The following is a 22,796-nucleotide window of genomic DNA, read 5'->3' as shown; positions in this document are numbered from 1 at the left end:
AAATGGCCTTTGAAAAAAACAAGCAAAGATCTCAATGATCAAATCAATGGCTAGATGGCACTTGCAAGAACGGCGAAAAAGGTTGACATGGACACGGCGACCAGCCCGAGAGCAGAGAGGCCAATGGCGGTAGCGCCGCTCTCGCCGCTCTCGCTCTGGAAGCCAGATGAGGCATCGTAGCCAGGGGTTCCACTGCTGCCGCTGCCGCTCGTAGTGGTGTTAGCGCCCGCCACGGGGGTAGACGAGGGAATGGTGGCGCCCTTGGAGGGGAAGGGAACGACGTTGGAGGCGCTTGCGTTGAACTTGGTCGGGGCAATGGCGACTTGGTTGTTCTCCAGGTCGTAAACGACGTAGGCGGAGCGTAAGAAGCTGTCGCCGAGGAGGTAGGAGCTTGCGGAACCGTCACTGCTGGCGGGCTGGGCCTGGATGCCAAACGTACAACCAGGAGTACTTTTGTGTCTGCCAGTGGAGATGGTGACCCCAGCCTGCTCCAGCACAAGCTCGTCCATGGTGACGTTGATGCGAGGTCCCTGGCTGCCACCAAAGCCAAATGACAAGTAGGCCTTGCTAGTAGAGTAAGTGCAGGGCACAACGGCGACTCCGAGGTCTTGGGAATAGGCGGCACCGACTTCGTTCCAGATCTGATTGGTGATGTCCGTGGGGAGGTATGAGAGGGTGGTGCCAGAATCGAGAAGGGCGGTGATCGGGAAGCTAGAAGAGGAGAAGGAATCGGAGCCAGACGAGCTGTAGCCACCGACGGAGGTCAAGGGCACGTTGAACTCGACAACCTGGCCAGTTGTGCCGCCGCTGGGCAAAAGGTCGAGGCGGGCCAAGTCGCCTTGGTATTTTTCGGTGTCAATGGCGCCGAAAAGCAGGTTTCCCTTGCTCGCGTCCAGATCGTTGAGCCAGAGGCTGTAGGCAACCGTCTTGATGTTGCCAGAGGTCTGCATAGCAATGGGCAGATTGGGGTACGTGTCTCTCACCGTCTGGAGAGAGGCCTCGTTGCCCTTGTAGCCAATGCCAACCAGGCCGAAGGGGATATCCGTCTCTTCGGCGAGGCCCATGGTCAGGTTCTTGATGGTAACACCGCCAAGCTCGAAGGAGTCGAGAAAGTATGAGCCCTTTGCACTGCTCTTGTCGACGTATTGAATCTGAAAAGTGCCTTCATCGAAAGGTTGGAAGGTGCTCGATTTGCTGGAGGTGACTGCGAGCTGCGTTAGCAAGAGACAGGTCCCGGTGTTGCATCGATGGCACGATGCAGTTCTGAAGGATCATGGCTTACAGGAGCCCTTGGAGCAGCCGTCACTCTCACCGGGTCGGGTGATTTTGTCACTCTTGGCCTGGCAGGCCGATGATCCGCTCGAAGGTACCCATACATCACTACTGCCAGTGTCGAGCTGGAGAGAGAATTTTTGGCCGGGAGTGCCAACGGTGACATCAATAAAGTACCCTCCGTCCTGTCTGAGGTTGGAGATGTCGGATTCAACGCTCGAGGCTCGACGCTGCAGGTTGCTGTGCGGCCTCTTTTCAAAGTCCATGAGCACGTACTGCGCGGTGGCAGACGCGGACAGCAGCGCCGTCACGGTCGCGGCGGCGGCCTTCATTTCGAATTGGTCGAGTCGTTTGGAGTGATTTGTGGTATCGGTACGGCCAGGCGGCGGATTGCCGCTCGAAGATCAATGACGCTACACGGGCGCCAACAGCAAACGGCGGCAACGGTGTGGCGGGCAAGAGAGCAGAACGGTTGTACCCAAGAAAGCGCACTCTGCAGGGCCAAGCAATGAGCAACAAAGGATTAGGATGGAGAGGTTTCCTTGAGGCTGTAGCTATGTGAATATATCTCGGGAGTAAGCCTTGTCAGATGAAGAAATGGAAGAAGGCAAGGCAGACAAGGAAGACAAGGCATTACGATGCAGGTCTCGGAGAGTGGGTGCGTCTAGGCTTGTATAATAAGAAAAGCGAGCGATGAGCGGAGACCAAGCAGGGAACTAGTTGGTTTTGGGGCCCGAATTGGCCGAATTGCGCAGCATGCACTTGGAATGGACGGTAGAAGCCGCTAGTTACCTACCTACCAACCTACCTAGGTGGTTGAGCTTTGCTATACTGGTAACTGCACGTTTTCGGCGCTGCCGGTGTGCGAAGCCAACCCAATGGCGGCGCCGAGGCGGTGCTTCAGCGGGCCAAGGGACATGAAGAAGAAGCGCTAAAAAGCAATGGTGCAAAAAGAAACCCTATTTGCGGCTACTTCGGTGTGTCCAGGGGGCCATGGGGCTCCTGCCAGGGCATGTCTCACTGTCGTCGAGAGCTTCTGCAGCGTCACCCTAACGAGCGAGCGTGCGTCATCTCACTCGCCCCCCTGTGACAACAATTAAGTTTGAGCTACTTGGGGGCCGGCGGTTGGCGGGTTTGGTGGGATTCCTTGGGTAGATTTCGGTCTGCGACTCAAATGCAAGACGAAAGTAACAGATGCTCGCAACGCCGCCGAGTCAGTTGCTGCTTGCCCCCCTACCCCGGCACTTCCATGCCGTTCGCCAAGAGATGATGATCCGGAGCTGCAGTTGCCCGCCCACCACATCGCGGGGCGTCTTGGCATCGTCGCCCGCGACAAGGTTCCATGCCGCCCATGTTGCTGGGGGACACAAGACTCGTTCTTCCGGCCAGGTTGCCAGGCATGCATGTGTCACCATGCATGCGGCAAGATGCATATGTATCCCGTTCTTTGGCTGCAGGGGCAGTAACAAGCCAGTGCATTTTTATTTCCGGCGGAAAGCTACCAGCCGCAGTGTTCAAGTACCAGTGGTCTCATAGGGGAGCCCATGTACAGCCGCCTGCTAACACCAAATTTCCAGCTGCCCCAGAGCTAATGCCACTGGTGACTGGGTAGGGTAGCCATGGCTATCAGAGGAGACTTGGTTCGACAGCCGGGAACGCCTTCGATTCCAACATGGTCGCATCATGTCCGCATGAGCAAAGACACTCCCAAGGTTGAACGCAATTTCTCTGATTTCTTCTTCCTCTCAAAGTACGGATATCTAAAATTGAACGCCAAACCAACGCCTGGTGCGCACCCACTAACCCGCTGTGTGGCTGTGCTGCGACCGTGGCTGTGGCCTTCTGATTCCATGCGCGTCAGAACCGGGGCCGTTGGGCCGTCATGCCCAGCGAACGGCCTGCCAGAAACGCCCTCCGGCTGCCGTCATTGCCGTGCAACGCGCAATCCTTGCTCCAGCTCGCCACCCCTGCGTGCGACATGGTCGGCGTCCTTGAGAAACTGCACTCGTTTCAATCCAGCCTGAAACTCTTGATCAACCGTGTTGTGCTACTCTCAGATGGCAGGCATTCCTATTCAGATCCATTGTCAGGTTATATAATTCTAGTCTGGCATCGCCCGTTCAGTCCTGCAGATGCTCCTCTAGATACTTGCTCAGCCGCGCGAGGCCCTCTTCCACCACGGCCGTGTCGCACACGTACGCCAGCCGCACGTAGCCCGCAAAGTCCTCGCCGCAGCCGAAGCTGTGCGACCCGGGGACCAGCAGCACCTTGCACTCGTCGACGACACGCGTGCAAAAAGCCTCGTCGTCCACCGGCCGGCCGCTCGCCGCGCCGCGGAACTGGATCCAGGCCATGGTGCCGCCGCCGGGGCACACCCACCGGCAGCGGTCGGCGTGCCTGGCCACAAAGGCCGCCACCAGCCTGCGGTTGCGGCGCGCCAGGCCAATGTTGCGCTGCAGCAGCGCCGGCTGCACCGCGGGCGACAGCGCGTAGGTGGCGATCTGGTCGTCGACCTGCGACACGCTGATGGTTGTGTAGTTGCGGCGCCGCGAGCACGCCGCGATGAGCTCCTTGTCCGGCGAGGCCACCCACCCGATCCGGATGCCCGGCAGCGACAGAGACTTGGACATGGACCCGGAGGCGAGCGTCCTCGTGTAGCCAAACGTCGTAATCGGTGGCGGGGCATTCTCCGGCTCGTGAAATAGTGGCCGATATACTTCGTCGCTAAAGACGATGACGCCCCGCGCTTTTGCAATCTCGACAATGTCCCGCAGGACGGCCTCGGGTATCACGGCACCAGTTGGGTTGTTGGGGTTGTTCAGGATGATCATCTGCGGAAGCAATTAGTAGGGCGGCCCTCTCGCAGGTCTCAATAGTTTATAATGTGGTGTATGCGCACCACGCACCGCGCTACTGTACCTTGGTGTTGCGTTGAAAGAGCTCGTTCAAGTCTTGCACGTCGGGGATGAAACCGTTCTCCTCCTTGAGCTGCCAAAAAGATACTTGGGATCCAAAAGTCTCGGGCACAGAGTAGAGCTGCGTATAGACCGGGTAGACGCAGATTGCATGATCAGTTGGGCCAAGGAGCGCGTACAGAACGAGAAAGTTGGCCGAGATGGCTCCTTGTGTGATAATCACATCGTCCTCTGTAAGACGAGTCTCCTGCCCGCTGGCGAGCTTGGCCACGCTCTGCCTTAGCTCGCTTGATCCGTTGATGCTGCCATAGCCGAGTTTTGAGCTGGTGATGACTGGTCCGTCATCGTCTTCTGTCGATAAACTGATCAAGTCGTCAATCGATATTGGACAGGCGTATGTGACGGCGAGGTTGAGTAGCCCTGGCGTCCCGCGCCACCGAGCTAGCCATTGCTCAGCCGGGAAAGTGGAAGGATGGGCCATGAACGGGTTTGCAAGGAGATTGATTCAAGTTGCAAAGCAGGAAAGAAGAATTGCAACGCATTCCCACGAATTGATTGATTAAAGATGATGAATGCGGCCTTGCTATTACATCTCGTGGTAGATGGAAGATGACTCTTCGTGTAGGGTACGCCCTGGCGCGTGCCGAGTGGGACGCCCGAGGTCGGCTGTCGCAACAATGCAACAGTGCACGTTGAGCTCCGAACGGTGCGGTCCATCATGAGGGTTAGGTGAGTTGCACGGATAGGTACGGCTCAGTGAGTAAACGAAATTTCGAGATGTGAGTCGAAATGAGTGTTGTTACGGTAAACTGCAATAGACACGTGCGACGTGCAGTGGCGTCACAGTTTATCGCCGGTAGAGACATTATCATGCTCAAAACCAATTACTATCGGGCAAGAAAGCCGTGCATTGAGCAACTACATGCCTTTATTGTTTCAAGGTGTCCCCCATGTCTTTGATGGCGAAGAAAATCGAGTCCAGCGAGTCCGTTGTCGGTTGATTGACTTTGTCTAACCACAACAGGCCAGCCCCGACAACCAGAGCTTGCAGCACACTGAGACATTGAGGACCTAACGCCCGCATAACGCTCATCTGTCAGAAGGCAGAGCTTAGCATCCAGCTTAGTTTCAGCATCGTAACAGTGTGTGTGCGGGGTGAATTTTGCAAAGCACGATGCTCGATATGGCATAGATGGGATCACAGACGGGATTGCAACACGGTGTGCAGCACTCTTGGACAAGCCTTTCAGGCGGTAGAGGCGCTGTATCTTTGCCCGCCTAGGCAGCTGTGCCTGGAGTGGCTGGAGCTCCCGAACAGGTGCACCGGCTTCGCTGTAGGCACCATTCGTCTGCTGTTTGGACGGCATACGTAATCAAGTGTGCCTCTGTAGCACGGGCGTAGGTACTCCGTACCTTAATGCATGCAGCATGATGGATGGCCGCGCCGTTGTGGGGCCGCTCACTGTACCTTAAATCCTCGGGCGCCTTGCAAAGGCACACTACAGCGGGTTGTAGCGTCACTCGTCATCCATCACCTGTCCGCGGTTAGCCTAGCCGTGCTGAGGCAGCCTGGCCTCCTCCAATCCCATTGCATCCAGCCACGCCCATCTCCGCACTCCATCATCGAAGCGCCGCGTCTCAACAATTCTTCACGGTCGCTTTCCTGCACAGCGCCATGATTTCCATTAGGAGGATGCTGTTCGGGGTCGTCGCAGCCCTGCCTGCGCTTGCGACAGCCTTGCAAAATGCTTCGTATCCAAATGTCGACATGCTGAGGGCTCAGTTGGCTCTCATGGGCGACAACGATCGTCCCGACGGCTGCCCGCCATGGTAAGCCAACGCCGAGCTTCGCGCACGCAAGCGCTGCGAATCTGTCCACGTTTGCTGATTATTCATCTCTCATGTAGCTTCAACTGTCTTCTTCCCGTCCACGCATGTACCCAGTACGCTGGTTGCAACGAATTCAACGGCATCTGCGATTGCCCCGCTGGATTTGGTGGTGACGACTGCCTCAAGCCTCGTGAGTCAACCCTGATAGAGAGACTCGGGATTTTGCTTGTGTTCTGACTGGTGCGCGATTAGTTTGTGGCTCTCTTGCCCGCGGCCGCGACCGACCCATGCGATCTGGCGACAATTGTGAATGCGACGAAGGCTGGGGCGGTGTCAACTGCAATGTTTGCCTTCAAGATTCTGCCTGCAATGCCTTGATGCCCGATGAGACTGGCGGTGTCTGTTATCGCAGCGGCGAGCTGGTCCGTAGCAACCACCAGATGTGCAATGTTGTCAACAAGATGATTATCCAACTGCTCGGCGACCAAACCCCAGAGGTCACCTTTACCTGCGACAGGGAAACCGAAGAATGCGCTTTTCAATGTGGGCCAACGACACGCAAAGAACCATACAATATCGCTGTGCTAACATATTTTAGTCTGGGTTGACCAAGTCGAGTCTTTCTACTGCCACCTGTCCGAGTGCGAGTCGAGCGCATCCTTTGGCGACACCACAAACGGCACCTCGTACAAATGCGACAAGATCGAATGCGAATGTATCCCCGACCGCATGATGTGTGGCAAAGACGGCTCAATGGATTTGACCGACTTTTTGGCTGAAGCCATCAAGGGCCCTGCGTCGTATGAATGCACCAACACAAACGACACGTTCCACAACTGCGCGTTTAAAGAGCCCCAGATGGACCAGCTCATGACCGATCTGCTGGGCGACTCCAGCATTCTACTTACCTGCGGATCGGGCGAGTGCATGCACGAGACTGAAGTGCCCGGCTACCGACGACCTGTGAAACAAATCAACACCCCTCTTATCGCCGGTATAATTGCTGCCTGCGCTCTGTTTGTAGTCGCCGTCATTGTTGTAACATGGTATCTGGCTCGTCGCAGACTGCAGTATGGTGCTATTCATCTCGATGACTCCGACGACGAGAGCACCAAGCTCATGGCCAATCACAAACCTGCGTCTCTTCAGTTCCAGAACGTGTCTTACACTCTCAATGGCAAGCAAATTCTGTCGGGAATCCAGGGTATTTGCCACCCTGGGGAGGCTACCGCCATCATGGGTGCCTCTGGCGCTGGCAAGACGACGTTTCTCGACATTCTCGCTCGCAAAAACAAGCGCGGCCAAGTCTCCGGCGAATTCTATGTTAACGGCGAAAAGGTCTTGGACAACGACTACAAGAATGTCATTGGCTTTGTCGACCAAGAAGATACGATGCTCCCGACCTTGACGGTTCACGAGACCATTTTGAACAGTGCTCTACTGAGACTGCCTCGCGACATGACCCGCGCCAGCAAAGAACAGCGAGTGTTTGAAGTTGAGAAGGAGCTTGGCATCTACCACATCCGGGATTCGCTCATTGGGTCCGAGGAAGGCAAGGGTCGTGGCATCTCTGGTGGCGAAAAGCGACGCGTTGGAATTGCCTGCGAACTGGTAACTAGCCCATCCATTCTCTTCCTTGACGAGCCCACAAGCGGCTTGGACGCATTCAACGCCTACAACGTCATCGAGTGCCTTGTCACATTGGCCAAGAACTATCAACGAACCATCATCTTCACGATTCATCAGCCACGCTCCAACATTGTCGCCTTGTTTGACCGACTTGTGCTTCTCGCTAGGGGCAGGACGGTCTACTCTGGCAAGTTCGCGGATTGTCAATCGTACTTTGATGGTATTGGTTATGAATGCCCGCCTGGCTTTAACATTGCGGATTACCTCGTCGATCTTACCATGCATGCCAGCCGCTCTGACTCGATTGATGATGGAACTATCGGCGCTGACTCTGCAAGCGTCGGACCAAGCAGCACCAGAGCCGTCAAGTCGATTGCCAGTGTCTCCGGCGGCAGCATTGGGGAGGATCCTTCCGAAAGCTCGTCTTCCCGCCCGAGAGCCAAGCGTACCAACTCTATCCGCGCTCGACAGGAACGTGAGCTCTTTACTCGTAGACGCACTGCTGACACTGCTGCATCCTCCGATGCTGGCGGCGAGGAAATCGGGGCTTATAAGCTTCAGACGAACCCTGTCACACCACTTGGACAAGTCACCGAAGATCCTCACAACTTGCCACCCGATGCGCTCTCTGGAACCGATCTTGATCTCTTGTCTAAGGCGTTTGCCGAGTCCCATATTGCCGCCAGTACACATGATGAGATTCAAGAGTCTGTTGCAGCCGCCCAAGATGCCAACGGCTCAAACGCAAACGGCTACTCTGTCAACGGTCCGAACATCCACATCAGCGCCGTCGGCAAAGGCTACCACCGCATCAGCTACCCTCGCCAGTTCATTATCTTGTCGCAGCGCACTTTCAAAAATTTGTACAGGAACCCGATGCTGATGCTGACTCACTACGCCATTGCTATTGTCCTCGCAGTCTTTGCCGGCTTCCTCTTCTACGGCCTCACCGATGATATCCCCGGCTTCCAAAATAGACTCGGTCTCTTCTTCTTCCTCCTGGCATTGTACGGATTCAGCACGCTCACGAGTCTGACTGTGTTTGCGAATGAACGCATGCTTTTCCTGCGCGAGCGAGCCAATGGATACTATTCACCGGCCACCTACTTTACAGCCAAGGTGCTTTTCGACATTGTACCGCTGCGAATCATCCCTCCTATTCTCATGGGCTCCATTCTGTATCCCATGACTGGACTCGTTCCCGACTTTCCCCATTTCATCAAGTTCATTATCGTACTGGTCCTCTTCAACCTCGCTGCGGCGGCCATTTGCCTGTTCATTGGCATCATCTTCAAGGACGGCGGCGTGGCCAACCTCATTGGCAGCCTGGTCATGTTGTTCAGCCTTTTGTTTGCAGGCTTCCTGCTCAATCGTGAGAAGATTCCCGCCAGCGCCGCCTGGCTGCAGAGCATATCGATTTTCCATTACGGATTCGAAGCGCTCATCGTCAATGAAGTCGTGGGACTCACCCTCATCGACGAAAAGGTTGGCATCCCCATCAAGGTGCCCGGCGCTACCATTCTCAGCACCTTTGGCTTTCAGAACGGTGCTCTCTGGTATGATATCCGCAACCTGGGCATCTTTGCCGCCACATTCATCGTCTTGGCCTACGCGGCCATGCATATCCTCCTCGTTGAACGCAGATAGAGTGCGCTTGCTGTGTGACCGTCTATATGAGAAGCAGGAACACCTCGTCGGAGATGGACACGCATTTTGGTGCTGCTTGCTCTTTTAAATTTTTTTGCATAGTCGTTGGACTTTGGCGTTTTTGCATGAGTTAGTTTCCTTGGTGCACGTATATATATTGTAGTAGTGCAATACACATATTGAAGCTCACGATGGTACTTGAATAGAAACAATTGATGCTTGATTGTAAATGTACATGCTATAATTGGCTATTTTACACGCGATGCGCCAATGTGGTGTGCATCGTCCTGTACATGCTCCGTCGCTCCCGAGTTTCTCTTGCTCCTACCATCTCAGGCCATCTTGCCGCCGGTCAATTCTTCCGAAATCTTCTTTGTGCGCTTGACGGAGTGGTCAAACTCGGATTCGCTCGCGTTGGCCACGTTGGTCGAGGTCCTCGTCACCGTCTCAAACATGGCCGCCAGGCCGGGCGGCTTGCCGTAGACGCCCCAGACGTTCTCGGTGGCGCCGGGGCGGTAGCCCTTGACGCTCTGCTTGCGGAAGTAGTCCTCGTGGAAGAGCTTGTCAATCTCCTCTTTGAGCTCGGCCTCGGTGACGATGAAGCTGGAGGCGTTGATGTAGAGCTCCATGAGGGCATCGCGGCGGGCGTCGCGGCGGGCGCTCTCCTGGGCGAGCACCCGCGCGCGGCTGCGCTCGGCCTTGTCGAAGCGCTCCGGGTCCGGGTGCACGGCGGTGTCGGCGATGGAGGCGAGGACGGTGCCGCGGGTCATTACGGCGGCCTTGGGCTCGGCGGCCTCGTGGGCGCGCCGGAGGGCGTCCTCCCGACGGCGCGTGCGCTCGGCCTTGCCCTGCTCCCGCGTCTCGTGGCGCCGCCACAGGCCCTGCAGGCCCTCCTCGAGGTTCTGCCGGCGGCTGTCGGCGAGCTGCTTCTTCCACCGCTGCGTGTCGCTGTTGAGCGGGCGGTCGCCGGCGCGCTGGGGCGCCGTCTTGGCAATGTAGTCGGGCCGCGTCTTGCGGTCGCCCTCGCGGCGCTCAAAGACGTCGCGCGGCACAGGCAGCGTGCCGCGCACGCGCTCGGGCTTGGTCTCGGTCGACTGCGGCACCTTGGGGAGGCGGATATAGGAGGGCGATTCGGGGGGGATGTTGCTGCTGCGCGAGGGCGTGGTGCTAAACGCCGCTCGCGGGGCTGTGGGCACGCGCCGGGCGGCCGCTGGTCTGACGCAGGACCATGTCGATTGGAGCGACATTGTGGATGGAGAGGGTGAGAGCGGTCGTCCAAGGGAAAGCTCACGAGACAGCTTTTTGGTGGTTTGCCATTGAAAATTGGCCTGGGTAACGCTGGAGCACGCTTGGCTGCGGATTAACTGTGCTGCCGCCCGCCAGCAACCTCTCCCCCTGGCTCGCCCGCCAAAAATTACCAGCCACCCCACACACCGCCTGCAGAAAAAAAGAGAAAGTGGGGGCTCGTAATGCAGGATGGGAAAAAAAGTTTCTGGGCAGAATCCCGCTGCCTTTTCCTCTTCCTCTCACTCTTCTTCCTACCGTTCTTCTTTTTCCCCAATTCTCCGGTCAACTTCAATCCAATATGGGTACCGGGAAGAAAGAGGCTACCCGGCGTGTTCGCCAGGGTAAGACCGGCGATGGCATGGCCAACGTCCATACCAAGGGTGAAAACTTCTATCGGTAAGGCTCTGCCAGAAAAGCCCTTTTGCGCTATATCCCAAGACTAACATTTTCGGCCTGATAGCGATGCGAAGAGGGTCAAGCTCCTGAACATGTACAAGGAGGGAAAGGCCCAGCGAAACGCTGATGGTCAAATCACAAAGGCTGCCACCTGGCAGTCCCGTGATGTGCCCACCGCCGTCATCGAGCCGAACCGCAAGTGGTTTTCCAACACGCGTGTCGTGTCCCAGGATACCCTCACGGCCTTTCGCGAGGCCATGGAGGAAAAGGCCAAGGACCCCTACCAGGTCCTGCTCAAGTCCAACAAGCTGCCCATGACACTCATCCGCGACGGCAAGGACACCAACGGCCTGAAGCAGCACAGGGCCAAGATGACGCTGGAGACGGCGCCCTTTTCTGGTGTCTTTGGTCCCAAATCTCAGAGAAAGCGAGTCAAGCTGGACGTTGCCAACCTCGATGACCTTGCCGACGGCACCGAAAAGAGCATGGACACGTACGAGGAGCGTCTCGAGCAGGCCAAGCTTCTCAGCGGCCAGTCCGGCAACGAGGAGGATGGTAGCTTCGCCATGGCCATTGAGCCCGTCTTTGACAAGGGCCAGAGCAAGCGTATCTGGAACGAACTGTACAAGGTTATCGACTCGTCCGACGTTGTCATCCACGTTCTCGACGCTCGTGACCCCATCGGCACCCGATGCCGCAGTGTTGAGAAGTACCTGCGCGATGAGGCTCCTCACAAGCATTTGATCTTCGTCCTCAACAAGTGTGATCTGGTCCCCACCGGCGTTTGCGTAAGTCTAATTTTTTTTCTTTCGCTTGCTCTGCATGTTTCCTATGTCTGCTGGCCGAAAGGCCCCCAATGAATCCTGTCAGGACCCCTTCTCGATATTCTTACGGAGGTTTGTCTGTTACAACATTGGGAGAATAATCACCATGCTCGACTGTCGGTAGCGTTTTGCTGTTTGGCTAGACTTTGCAACCGTTCTGGTTGCGGTCGTGAGAAGGTTTTGGGTCGAATTGAGTTGAAGGCTCCTAGGTCCGATTAGAGGACAAGTTCACGGGAGTCTTCTTAGTTATGACTCACACATTTCATCATGAAACTGTTTATTGTAGACGATTTGGAGTTCTTTGCTGACTCTCTACAGGCCGCTTGGGTTAGACATCTCGGAAAGGAATACCCCACACTGGCGTTTCATGCCAACATCAACAACTCTTTTGGCAAGGGCTCCCTCATTCAGCTTCTACGCCAGTTCTCCGTTCTTCACTCGGACAGAAAGCAGATTTCCGTCGGTCTCATTGGTGGTCCCAACACTGGCAAGTCTTCCATCATCAATACCCTGTTGAAGAAGAAGGTCTGCACTGTTGCCCCGATTCCTGGCGAGACCAAGGTCTGGCAATATGTTACTCTGATGAAGCGTATTTACCTCATCGATTGTCCTGGTGTCGTTCCTCCCACCACCCAAGATACTCCTACCGACCTTGTCCTCCGTGGTGTCGTCCGCGTCGAAAAGGTCGACAACCCTGAGCAGTACATCACCGCCCTTCTGAGCAAGGTCAAGCGCCGCCACATGGAGAAGACGTATGACCTTACCAACTGGACCAATGCGACCGAGTTGCTTGAGCTCCTAGCCCGCAAAGGTGGCCGTCTTCTTAAGGGTGGTGAGCCTGATCTCGACGGTGTCGCCAAGATGATGCTCAACGACTTTATGCGTGGCAGAATTCCTTGGTTCACGCCCCCTCCTATTCTCAACAATGACGAGGGTGAGATGAGAGCTGGCCGCCAGGGTCGTCTCGGTGAGATGCCTAAGAAGCGCACTCAGACGGAAGCTTTCGACGAAGCTGCCGAGGCTCAGCTCCAGGAGGAAAATGCAAAGGAGGGCAGTGATGTCGATGATGATGATGACTCTTTTGAGGGCTTTGGTAGCGACACTGATGGGCCTTCTCGCAAGGCTTCCTTTGGTGCTACTTCTGGTGCCGCCAGTGAGGAAAGCGAGGCCGAAGAAGAAGAGGCTGAGGTCGAGGAGGAAGTCGAAGAGGAGCCTGAGCCGGAGCCCCCTGTCCGTGTTACCCGCTCCAGCAAGCGTCTCAAGAAATGAAGCATATAGCGGCGATGATAGATACCCACAAACATGCGATGCGGCTCATGCATTGATGCTCGCTTCCGGCTGATCGCCACATCCAATGGCAGGCCTGCTCCACGAGCCCTTTCGAGGGATTCTTACGAGCATAGTCCACAGTTCCACTGTGAGCTGCCATGGCGTGGCATAGCGTCCAAGAGCTTCAGCCAGCTCGGAGTACAGCCCTCCCACAAAGCCTCCCTTTGAAGTCAGGTGTTGGACACCCCAGCCGGGATCTGAAATAGTGGCCGGAAGGGCAGTTGGCAGAAGGCGGGCCTACATGGGCGACGAACCGCCGCGCCTACAGCATCGATATGAGTTACGACTGCACCATACTATACTATACTATAAATGAACACATTTGATACAACTCGATTCCACACCTTGGAACTATGTTTACCTCGTGATGCCTACCGTTTGACGGGGCGGCCTAACAAAGCGCAAAGCCACGGACTGGTTTGGAGACCACCCATCGTAGCAGCATGACGTACCGTCGCTGGGGCTCTAGACGAATGGTCTAGCCTAACAACTACTGAACGGAATAATGAATTGAGGCGTTTGTAGGTCTCGCCGCGGGCCAAGAGCTGAACGCCTCGAATCGCCACCCCAAATGCTGACGCTTGCACGCAGCCTCGATGTGGAAAGAAAGCGGACGGAAAATTGGGGGAGCCGTGATGTAATCCCGGGCTTGGCGACCGCCCTGTCATGGATTGAAAATAGCGCAAGATGCGGAAATGATTACAATGGGTTAGGGGAGCTTTGAGAGTAAATGTTTCCATGTCGAAAGGGTGGTGTGTGTGCGCGGCTTCATCAAAGCCGAAAAAAAGCTGTCTTTGCGCCTTTCTCGTATTCACGCTTATCCGGCTCGCTGGGCGGGGGTGGGAAGCGACCGCATCATCCGGACCCTTTTGAGTATTTTCTGATATTTACTTTTTTTCGACTATTCTCGATTGGTGAGTCTGTAACTGACGTGGTCACTTTTGTTTTATTTTTACTGCAGGACATGTACAGCGAGAAAGCGTGGAAGAATTGTTGTTTCCCTGCGGGTGTTTTGATGGCGCACCGGTGGCTGTTCTTGGGCGTAATATGCACGTTAGCTCGGACAGGCTACAACGGGGGCGACATAAAGACGAAAGCCTAGAGGAATGCAAAAAGCCTTTTCGGTATTTTCGGTAGAGTAGAACGATGTTGATTACTCTATCGAATTCATGGATCGAATGCTGCAAGCAGCCACAGGCCGGCTGTAGCCTGGTTGTGGCGGTGGATTGTGCTATCCACAGCTTACACTTACACAGACGAGCACCGACTATGCACGGCTCCAGGTTCGGCTGCGAGATGGAAGGACCATTGCACCTTGATAAAAAAATGCAGCAATGTACTGGTATATTCCTCGAACGATGACGCTGATGGTCGTTTGAGTCTCGGGCAGGTGGCAGTCGGAAACCGTCGGACAGTGTCACAGCCGACCAGGTGCAGCATCTGCCTGCATCATCTGCAGCTGTCACAAAAAAAAGGCGGCAACATGGAAGTACTCAGCTTGTATCTCGGAGCGAGGGGGCTCCCTGTGCTACGAGGCTACGGCTGGTTCGTCCAAATTCGGCGGCCCGCCGTCCAGTCGGTACCGTTTTGGGCGTACAGCAGTGAGTGGTGCTGGGGAGGACGAGACGGCAAGGAAGTACAAGTCTTGGCAAGATGGTTGAATGACGAACGTACCAAGGGTCAATCCAACCTATTGGCCCGTAGAAAAATCGAAGAAAGAAATGCAACACTGCACCAAGCCATATTTCAATTAGGTCGAGTAGGAACAACTGCCGGTTTGGCCAATGGTCCATTGGAGGCAACGTGATTTCCACGCTATGGTTGATGGGCAGAGACGGACAATACATGGCGGGCGATCGGATCAGCAAACCCGTGGCTGGAATTGGCGTTGCCTGTCGGGCTATAGACGCCCAAAAGGGCTGAAAAGGTTGTTTTTATTTTAGTGGTTGGTGCCAGCTGTCGGTGCGGCGATCATCTCGTATGCCGCCGCACAACAAGGGCGGTCTCCAGAGTGTTGAGCCCAGCAGGGTGAACCCGAGTGAGACGGCCACGGCAATTTTTGTTATTTAGCGGCAGGGAAGAGGCGAACCGGTTGAGAGTCGGTGTCGGAAAATGAACAGGGCTGGACGATGGTCTTGCTTAAACTGGAGACGGGGCCATTGTGGACGGGACGAGACAAAGCAGAGGGAAGAGGCCGTCGTGCCGTGCAGAGTACGGTCTATGGATACCCAACGGTGGTGCCATTGTTGGGTTTCTGCCCTGCCTCGGTGAACAAGACCTTGGATACGAGAGTGAGGGTTAGGAGAGGCATCCTTTCGTTTACTCGCAAGGCTTTCGACCTTGTTGGCTCTGGCTCAAAACGGTTTCGTTTCGCTTCCTCTGGTGATGTCAGTTCACCCAACAGTCACACTAATACGTCATTTCTGTGCGGCGGCGGCGGAAGGCCGGAGGGGATGGGAGGTCTTGGCGATGCTACTGGGACAATTGATGTCGTCTCCGTCGCTGGTCCTTGGTCGGAGCAGGCTGGTCGATGCTAGGGAGGAACAAGACTAGCGGCGGCGTTTGTTGGAGGAGAGAGCGAGACATTGTGCGTGCAATTATTTGGTGGCAGGATCTGGTGCGGGGCAGAGTTGGCTGGGCAGTGCTGGAGCCTGGTTGCCGGCAGGCTGCAAGTTGATGGCAGTACTTGAGGCTGTAGACAAGGGTGATGCTTTGCAATGCGTGATACTTTGCAATGCGTGAGACGTGTCAAATACAGCTTGAAAAAGGACGCATTAAAAAACTACTGCCAACGATTTTTTTATTTCTTAAAATGCAGCCTGCTGTAGCACCTTTGCTGCCACTGCTGTGCCCAAAGCTGACAGCACGGTCGACCCCGCTACAGCCTCGCTGCACGCCCGTCGCCCACTGTCAGCCCATTGCCCGGTCTGTGTGTGTAGTCTGTAGGTATTAATCAAATAACAAATCCGCTGTCACTGAATGTCGTGTAAACAGCCGGAAAAGCAGCCCGCGTTGACATTCAGCGACAGGGATCCCCCATAATTTAGCTCGGCCGCACCATTGACCATTGTCCCTTTGCAGCTCTGCTTTTGCCACCAGCCATCCACATCCCAACCACGGAAAACGGACCACTCATATTCCCATATATTGCCGGGAATACGAACTTTTCCTTGCACTTTCCCCCAGCCCTGCGGAGCTCTTGGCGTCTTGGCGTGATGTGTTGCTTTGCCATTTTGTCTCTTTTCGTCGCCCGTCACGCCGTCTAGCGACAGCTCAACGACGCTTGCTGCCCTTGTGCCGTAATAGTAGTAGGCTGGCCAGCGCTGCGGACCAGAAAAGACCCTGGACGACCATGACGTCTGTCTTGCAACGCCGGCCTCGTATTTTTTTTTTCTTTGGACTCCTCCTCTGCTGTCATTGCCCTTTTCGATTCGACTCTGCCACAGCATCGTGGAGATCGGCACTCTCAGCCGTACGAGTGGTGGTGGTGCTGTTGCCCTCTTCTTCGTGTCCTGCGCGGCTGGCTGGCCGGCCGCCTGGGATGGATGTGCCCCGGTCTACCCAGCCTTGGCCCATGATGTAAACTGAAAGTGGGAGGATACTGAAAAAATCTCTCGAGTATATAACTACCCGTATATCCCGTTGCTAAAAATCGAATCGAATCTTTATTCCCATCCAACCCACATTAGATCCAAACACACCTCCAAAAAGAAGAAGCCTCACGGATCACTTCTTCACTTATACATTATACTTTATACACCACCTGCCCATATATACACAATGAAGTCTGCAGCTATTGCTCTCGGACTCGGCGCCGTCGTCAACGGCCTCGCCATCCGCAACGACGGATGCCAGTTCCACATCACTGCCGGCGGCGACGTCGTCGGCTGCGTCGGTGAAATCTCCTCTGGACAGGTCCGCGCCGGCAACGGCGTCCAGTCCTCGACCTTTACCTTTAACGGCGGCAAGATCACCGACGACAAGGGCCGCGGCTGCTGGTGGACCCGTAAGTGAAGCTCCATTCTCCCAACGCACACACAATGCACAGTTATACTGACCTTGGACGTCATCAGCCCCAACCGGCGTTCTTCAGTGCGACGAGGGCCAGACCCCCGACGGCGGCTTCACCATCGGCTGCGACGGCACCGTCTCCTGGAACGGCCAGACCACCTTCTTCGAGTGCGCCACCGGCGAGCAGGGCCAGTGGAACGTCTACAACAAAAAGGAACAGGGCGCCAACTGCGGCGAGGTCACCCTCACAGCCGACGGCTGCCACGGCGACTGCCCCCCTCCCCCTCCCCCTCCCCCTCCTCCCTCCAACACCTGCCCGACCGACCTGAGCGGCGCCTACGAGTTCCCGCACCTCATCGTCCCCGTCGACAAGTCCAAGCCCGACACGGCCGCCGGCACGTCCTACTTTGGCGTCGTCAACGGCGACGTCTCGTCCATCTTTGACTTTGACATCCCCGGCGGCGACCAGGGCAAGAAGTGCAGCCTCGTCTTCCTCTTCCCCGAGCAAAAGGACCTGGAGACGTCCAGCTTCACCATCTCGGGCGACGGCAAGCTCGACTTCTCCAAGCTCAAGGCCGCCGCCACCGAGGGCACCACCTACAACAACCAGCCCGGCAAGGAGGCCGACCTCGGCCAGGTCACCGTCTCCCCCGGCCACTCGTACAGCATCGCCACGTTTGACTGCCCCGCCGGACAGCGCGTCGCCTACGAGATTGCCGCGGCTGGCAACACCAACTTCAAGTACTTCCAGGACTACAACCCCTCGCCCATTGGTCTCTACATCACCAAGTGCTAAACGGCACAGAGTGAGATGAGGAATATAAAGAAAAAAGATATACATGAATGACTTTTGACGAATATTGGAGACTTTGCGGAGGATTTGTACATTGGAAACATTTTGCATTGAACGAATGAGTTACGAAAATAGTGTATTATTACCAACTATATAACAATCCTTAATACAGCCTTTGGGCACTTGACAACTACACTGCTCCTCAGTTGACATTGGCAGTTTATTTACACTACTCGTCAGTTTGACATACTAACATCTAGATTGAAAAGAAGAATAAGAAAATGAAAAAGAAAAAGATGAAGATGAAAGAAGAATAAAATCAATATGCATAGAATTAAGCACTGTACTTGTGATCATCGTCCGTGTAAGTGAATGCGGCGCGGGAGCTAGCGGCTTGTGGATTCCCCGGCCAAAAGTTCTCCGTGTCGTCATTTCGATATTCTCGACGCTCATCTTTTTCCCATCAGCACACTTGACAAATCAACCCTCTCACGCGCCACCCCCGCACCTCGTATAACCCTAGCAGTCTCCTCTCCAAAGGCAGCAGCGATCAATTCAGCACCTCCGGTTCTCAGTCCTTGAGCACCACGCGCGCGCAATTGACGACGTCGATCCCGCCCACTCGAAAGCTGCCAACTCGATCCGACAGAAACGCACACCACACACGCACGCCACACGCACCGCAAGGATGGGCTCGGCTTCCTCCAAAGCCGCGCAGGGCGCATCGCGCAAGTTCCCCGCCCGCAGCGCCGGCTCTGCCGTGTCCCAGACGACGAGACCGGCCCGCGCGCCGGCCGACATTGCCAAAGACCAAGGTACGCTGAATGATGCCCTCTGCTACCCTTTTACACACACCGTCACCTCTCTCTCTCTCTGCCTGGAGGCTGACACGATTCAAAACTGCAAGCCTTTGTCGAAGACGCCGCCGACCCCGACTTCTCCCCCGCCGGCTTCGCCAGCCGCCTCCAGTCCATGGGCATCGTCGACCCCAACCCGACCTACTCGCCGTCGTCGCGCGCCACGCCCGGCGGCGTGCCCTCGTCCGCCGCGGGGCCCATCTTCCCCTCCCAGCAGCAGCACGCCAACGTGACGCTCTCGGCGCTCGCGTCGCGGCGGCGCGTGCAGGAGCGCGCCGACGCCGACACGGAGCGCTTCCAGCAGGTGGGCATCCGCGGCGCGGCGCGGCGCTACGTCGACATGAGGACGCTGTCGGACGCGCTGCAGCTGCTGGACAAGGGCGTGTCGGCGCGGGAGGTCGAGGGCCGGATGGGCATGCAGGAGGGCTTGCTGGAGCGGCTGGGGCGAAAGGGCGTCGTGACGCACCTGGTGAATTAGAGCGATGGGAGGGAGGGAAGCTGTAAATTATGTAAAGTATTATTTGTAAAACCACACATGAAACGTGGCGCATGTGGCGAGAAAAATAAAGCAACCACACATCGAATGGTTAACATCGACGGCTTCGGGTGCTCTATTTGCTTGAGTCGAGATGGACCTTGAACGCATTGTGCCTCGACACTTTAAACGCTTCCACACACACAATCTTGCAACGAACTATGCAAAATGACAGCATCTTACCCCCATCTCCTCTCTACAGTATATGCCCAAAAAGAATGGACCAAGTCGTTTTGATCTCATCTCTGGCGTCATTCTTACAATCTGTCTCAACGACGTATTCCCTACCGCAAAACTGCCTTCATCGCCCGTCGTCGTTGGACAGTACTTAGAAGCCCTTAAATAAAAACCGCAACCACTAAACACACTGATAAAATAGTAGCAACAACTCCCCCCGTACATCAGGCAACATCAACTATAGTCGACGGACTGGTTCGTAGCTTGTTGCGTAGCGCCTCCAACCGCGCCACCACATGTACTGTGTAGTCCTTTATCGATTCCAACGGCCTCTAGAATAACAGAGTTTTTCAAATGCATCTAGAACACGACACCCCCTCTTCTCAGAATGATTGTCCTTTTTTCTTCAAATTTTGCAAGGAGCGATTGCTTTCCTGGATTGACTCCTGCCACCGGCAACATGACCATCCAGCTCACCACCGCGAAACAAGCCAACACGTCCAAAGATGTGACCGCGAAAAGTACTGCAACCATTTCTGCGGAAGAGGTCCCTGCAGATCAAGCCAGTGACGCTTCAGTGGATACCTCCTCCCAGCAAAGCGCGGCTCTCACGTCTGCGCGAATACATGCCCTGGTCTCTAACGCCTTCGATTCGGCCTCTAGTCAGCTGCATAATTCTAACAAAGAAGGTATATATAGCCTTTACGATACTAGTTACTTATTCTCTTTATTCTCTTTATTCTCTCTATTCTCTCTATTCTCTCTATTCTCTCTATTCTCTCTATTCTTTTTTAATTTTTTTTTAATTTTTTTTTTTAATTTTTCTATTCTCTTTATTCTCTTTATTCTCTGAGTCTTCTTAGGCCTTCTATTTTCCTAAGAGATTTCTAACCATTTAAAGGAGAACTCGAGTCGGTCGGCCCTTCCGACGCCGACACTGTCATCAGCGGCAGCGCAAGCGGTCCGCAGTCTCCCCAGCTCGTCGACATTAATACCCGCGATGCCGCACGAACAAATACACAAAAGAAGCAAGCTCGATTCTCAGAACCGCAAAAGGGAGAAGATTTCTCGTTGGTGTTTATACCTGGAGTTGGTTTCAGGAACCAAAAACATGGCGCAGAGCTAGGCAGCTAAACAGTCGCTTCCCAGGCGGAACAACTTGCAGCGACTTGGTGGATTTTGTTTCCTGGCGGCACTATAGCTATTTTCATATATAAACTTTAGTCACTGGAGTGAGGATGGCGCAGATTTACATCGTAGGGGCGTATATACCAACATCAATCATGTAAATAACGAATAGAGTCTCACTCCTCGCCCCATGGTCCGACACCAGGTCCCTTGAACAGCTTACCGCCTTTCCACACCCATTTGATGTTCTCGCCCTTTTGCAGCACCTTGACATTGTCGGCTGGGTTCTCCGTCAGGCCCAGCACATCAGCGTCGTAGCCCACCTTGAGCTGTCCCGACTTGGGCGCCTGGCGACCGAGCGTCAGCGGCGCCGTCGCCGTCGCCCCCTTCAGCGCCTGCAGGTTCGTCAGACCCGCCTCGACGCCGTGCTGGATCTCGATGCCCTGAATCTCCGACGGCGACGTGTCCGTGCCCATGGCAATGGTGACGCCCTTGGCGACGGCCAGCTTGTACGCCGCCAGCTGGCGCGCGTCCACCAGCTCCAGCTTGTCGCGCACCTTCTTCGGCAGGATGTCCCTATTCTCGAGGAGAAAGGTGATGGCGCGGCGCGTGGGCACGTAGATGATGTCGTGCTTCTTCATCAGGTCGACGCACTCCTCGTCGGCAAAGGAGCCGTGCTCAATCGTCCTGACGCCGGCCTTGATGGAAGCGACGATGCCGGCCTTGGCGTGGCAGTGCGCTGCCACGGCGCGGCCCATGCGCGTCGCCTCGTCGACGAGCGCAAACATTTCGTCGTCACAAAACTGCGCGTCCTCGGGGTTGTCGTCCAGCGACATGACGCCGCCCGTCGCCAGGATCTTGATGCACTTGGCGCCGCGACGGACCTGCAGGCGCACAGCTCGGCGGCACTCGTCTGCTCCGTCGGCGAGCAGGGCGGCCTGGTCGCAAAAGAAGCCCGGGCGAATGTTGTTGACGCCAAATCTCTGCAAGGCGTCGCCGGGCGGCATGTTAAACTGGTCACCGTGGCCGGCCGTCTGGCTGATGTACGCGCCCGCGCTGTAGACGTTGGGGCCGGGGATGGCGCCGTCGTTGATGGCCGCGGCCAGCTCGCAGCCCAGGCCGCCGCAGTCGCGCATCGACGTGTAGCCCATCTGGAGGGCCTGCCAGCACTGCCGACCGAGCCGCGCGCCCTGCGTGGCCGGGTGCTCGGCGAGGGGACCGTACGTCATGAGCTTGGCCATCTGCTCCGGGTCCTCGCTGCCGGCGGAGAAATGCATGTGGACGTCCCAGAGACCGGGCATCATGTAGGGCACGTGCTGGGAGCGGTGCTTAGCCTGGCGGTACGAGTCCGGGACGCTGTCGCGCGGGCCGACCCAGACGATGGTCTTGGATTCAATGACAATAGCGCCTTTAGGGATGGGGTCGCCGTCGCCGGGAATCAGGAGATCGGACGTGACGATTGTGTAAAACTTCTTGGCGGATGAGACAGAGAGCTCGTTCTCGTCGTCACTCTCGCCGGATCTCGGGATGCGTAGCGAGGCAGGCGATATGCCCAAGCAGCGCATCGCCGCCGACAATTCATTGTGGCTCGGGCGACTCTCAGTGCGTGGCTCTGAAGCGCGCGATTGTTGCGCCACGGAGCTGGCAGCCGGAGAGCTGCACGGTATAACACGGCGACGAGTCATTCTTGCCACTGCGGAGTTGTATTTTGTGGATTTATTGAATCACTGTCGCTATAGAATGATGAAGGATAGAAAAGCAAGGCTCTCCCATGTATTGTGATGGGGACAGATGTCAGCCGTAGCCTGGAATAACGCAGCCTTACGCCAACCTCAAAATGGAAGCCGCGGAGCTTGGCCTAACACTCCAGTAGCAAGACAAGATTGACAGGCGGATAATGGCTCCAAATGTACTCTGTAAGATGTCAAATATTTCGATATCATTGAGAGATGACGATTTAAGCCTGTTGCACATATCTGTGTAAAATAAAGCCAAAGGAAATGATTTGGAACTTAGACAAAATAAAACCGAGTAGCAATGCCCCTTTATTGACTATCGAATTTTTCGCTGAGATTGCTTTTAAAAGAGAGATGTTAAAACGGAAGCATGCCGTCAAAACTCTTGAGGGCGTAACACCCCCAATCGACACGCAAAAAGGTAGTAGAG

At 55.6% G+C, this 22,796-nt stretch overlaps 8 protein-coding genes across 8 annotated transcripts; 4 read left to right on the top strand and 4 right to left on the bottom strand.

The window, feature by feature from the left end:
* Window positions 1-50: 50 nt before the first annotated feature.
* On the bottom strand, window positions 51-1,604 carry LMH87_005374 (uncharacterized protein; the record flags this gene model as incomplete). Its single annotated transcript, XM_056203083.1, has 2 exons — window positions 51-1,204; window positions 1,283-1,604. The coding sequence occupies 2 exons, from the start codon at window positions 1,602-1,604 to the stop codon at window positions 51-53; spliced, it is 1,476 nt and encodes a 491-aa protein (XP_056058577.1).
* A 1,788-nt stretch (window positions 1,605-3,392) lies between these two features.
* LMH87_005373 (uncharacterized protein) lies at window positions 3,393-4,668 on the bottom strand (the record flags this gene model as incomplete). Its single annotated transcript, XM_056203081.1, has 2 exons — window positions 3,393-4,103; window positions 4,192-4,668. The coding sequence occupies 2 exons, from the start codon at window positions 4,666-4,668 to the stop codon at window positions 3,393-3,395; spliced, it is 1,188 nt and encodes a 395-aa protein (XP_056058576.1).
* Window positions 4,669-5,862: 1,194 nt separating this feature from the next.
* Window positions 5,863-9,293, top strand: LMH87_005372 (uncharacterized protein; the record flags this gene model as incomplete). The annotated part of the gene is made up of 4 exons (XM_056203080.1): window positions 5,863-6,017; window positions 6,095-6,207; window positions 6,270-6,560; window positions 6,616-9,293. 4 exons carry the CDS (start codon window positions 5,863-5,865, stop codon window positions 9,291-9,293), a joined length of 3,237 nt encoding a protein of 1,078 aa, XP_056058575.1.
* Window positions 9,294-9,625: 332 nt separating this feature from the next.
* On the bottom strand, window positions 9,626-10,540 carry LMH87_005371 (uncharacterized protein; the record flags this gene model as incomplete). Its single annotated transcript, XM_056203079.1, has 1 exon — window positions 9,626-10,540. One exon carries the CDS (start codon window positions 10,538-10,540, stop codon window positions 9,626-9,628), a length of 915 nt encoding a protein of 304 aa, XP_056058574.1.
* Window positions 10,541-10,878: 338 nt separating this feature from the next.
* Window positions 10,879-13,069, top strand: LMH87_005370 (uncharacterized protein; the record flags this gene model as incomplete). Its single annotated transcript, XM_056203078.1, has 3 exons — window positions 10,879-10,976; window positions 11,041-11,764; window positions 12,119-13,069. 3 exons carry the CDS (start codon window positions 10,879-10,881, stop codon window positions 13,067-13,069), a joined length of 1,773 nt encoding a protein of 590 aa, XP_056058573.1.
* A 3,840-nt stretch (window positions 13,070-16,909) lies between these two features.
* On the top strand, window positions 16,910-17,936 carry LMH87_005369 (uncharacterized protein; the record flags this gene model as incomplete). The annotated part of the gene is made up of 2 exons (XM_056203077.1): window positions 16,910-17,135; window positions 17,203-17,936. 2 exons carry the CDS (start codon window positions 16,910-16,912, stop codon window positions 17,934-17,936), a joined length of 960 nt encoding a protein of 319 aa, XP_056058572.1.
* Window positions 17,937-18,621: 685 nt separating this feature from the next.
* LMH87_005368 (uncharacterized protein) lies at window positions 18,622-19,268 on the top strand (the record flags this gene model as incomplete). Its single annotated transcript, XM_056203076.1, has 2 exons — window positions 18,622-18,748; window positions 18,841-19,268. 2 exons carry the CDS (start codon window positions 18,622-18,624, stop codon window positions 19,266-19,268), a joined length of 555 nt encoding a protein of 184 aa, XP_056058571.1.
* Window positions 19,269-20,806: 1,538 nt separating this feature from the next.
* LMH87_005367 (uncharacterized protein) lies at window positions 20,807-22,315 on the bottom strand (the record flags this gene model as incomplete). Its single annotated transcript, XM_056203075.1, has 1 exon — window positions 20,807-22,315. The coding sequence occupies one exon, from the start codon at window positions 22,313-22,315 to the stop codon at window positions 20,807-20,809; it is 1,509 nt and encodes a 502-aa protein (XP_056058570.1).
* Window positions 22,316-22,796: the final 481 nt, after the last annotated feature.

Source organism: Akanthomyces muscarius, chromosome 1 (genome assembly GCF_028009165.1).
Source record: "Akanthomyces muscarius strain Ve6 chromosome 1, whole genome shotgun sequence".
In the NCBI taxonomy this organism is placed as follows: Eukaryota; Fungi; Ascomycota; class Sordariomycetes; order Hypocreales; family Cordycipitaceae; genus Akanthomyces; species Akanthomyces muscarius.
This window is presented reverse-complemented; position numbering and strand designations above follow the sequence as displayed.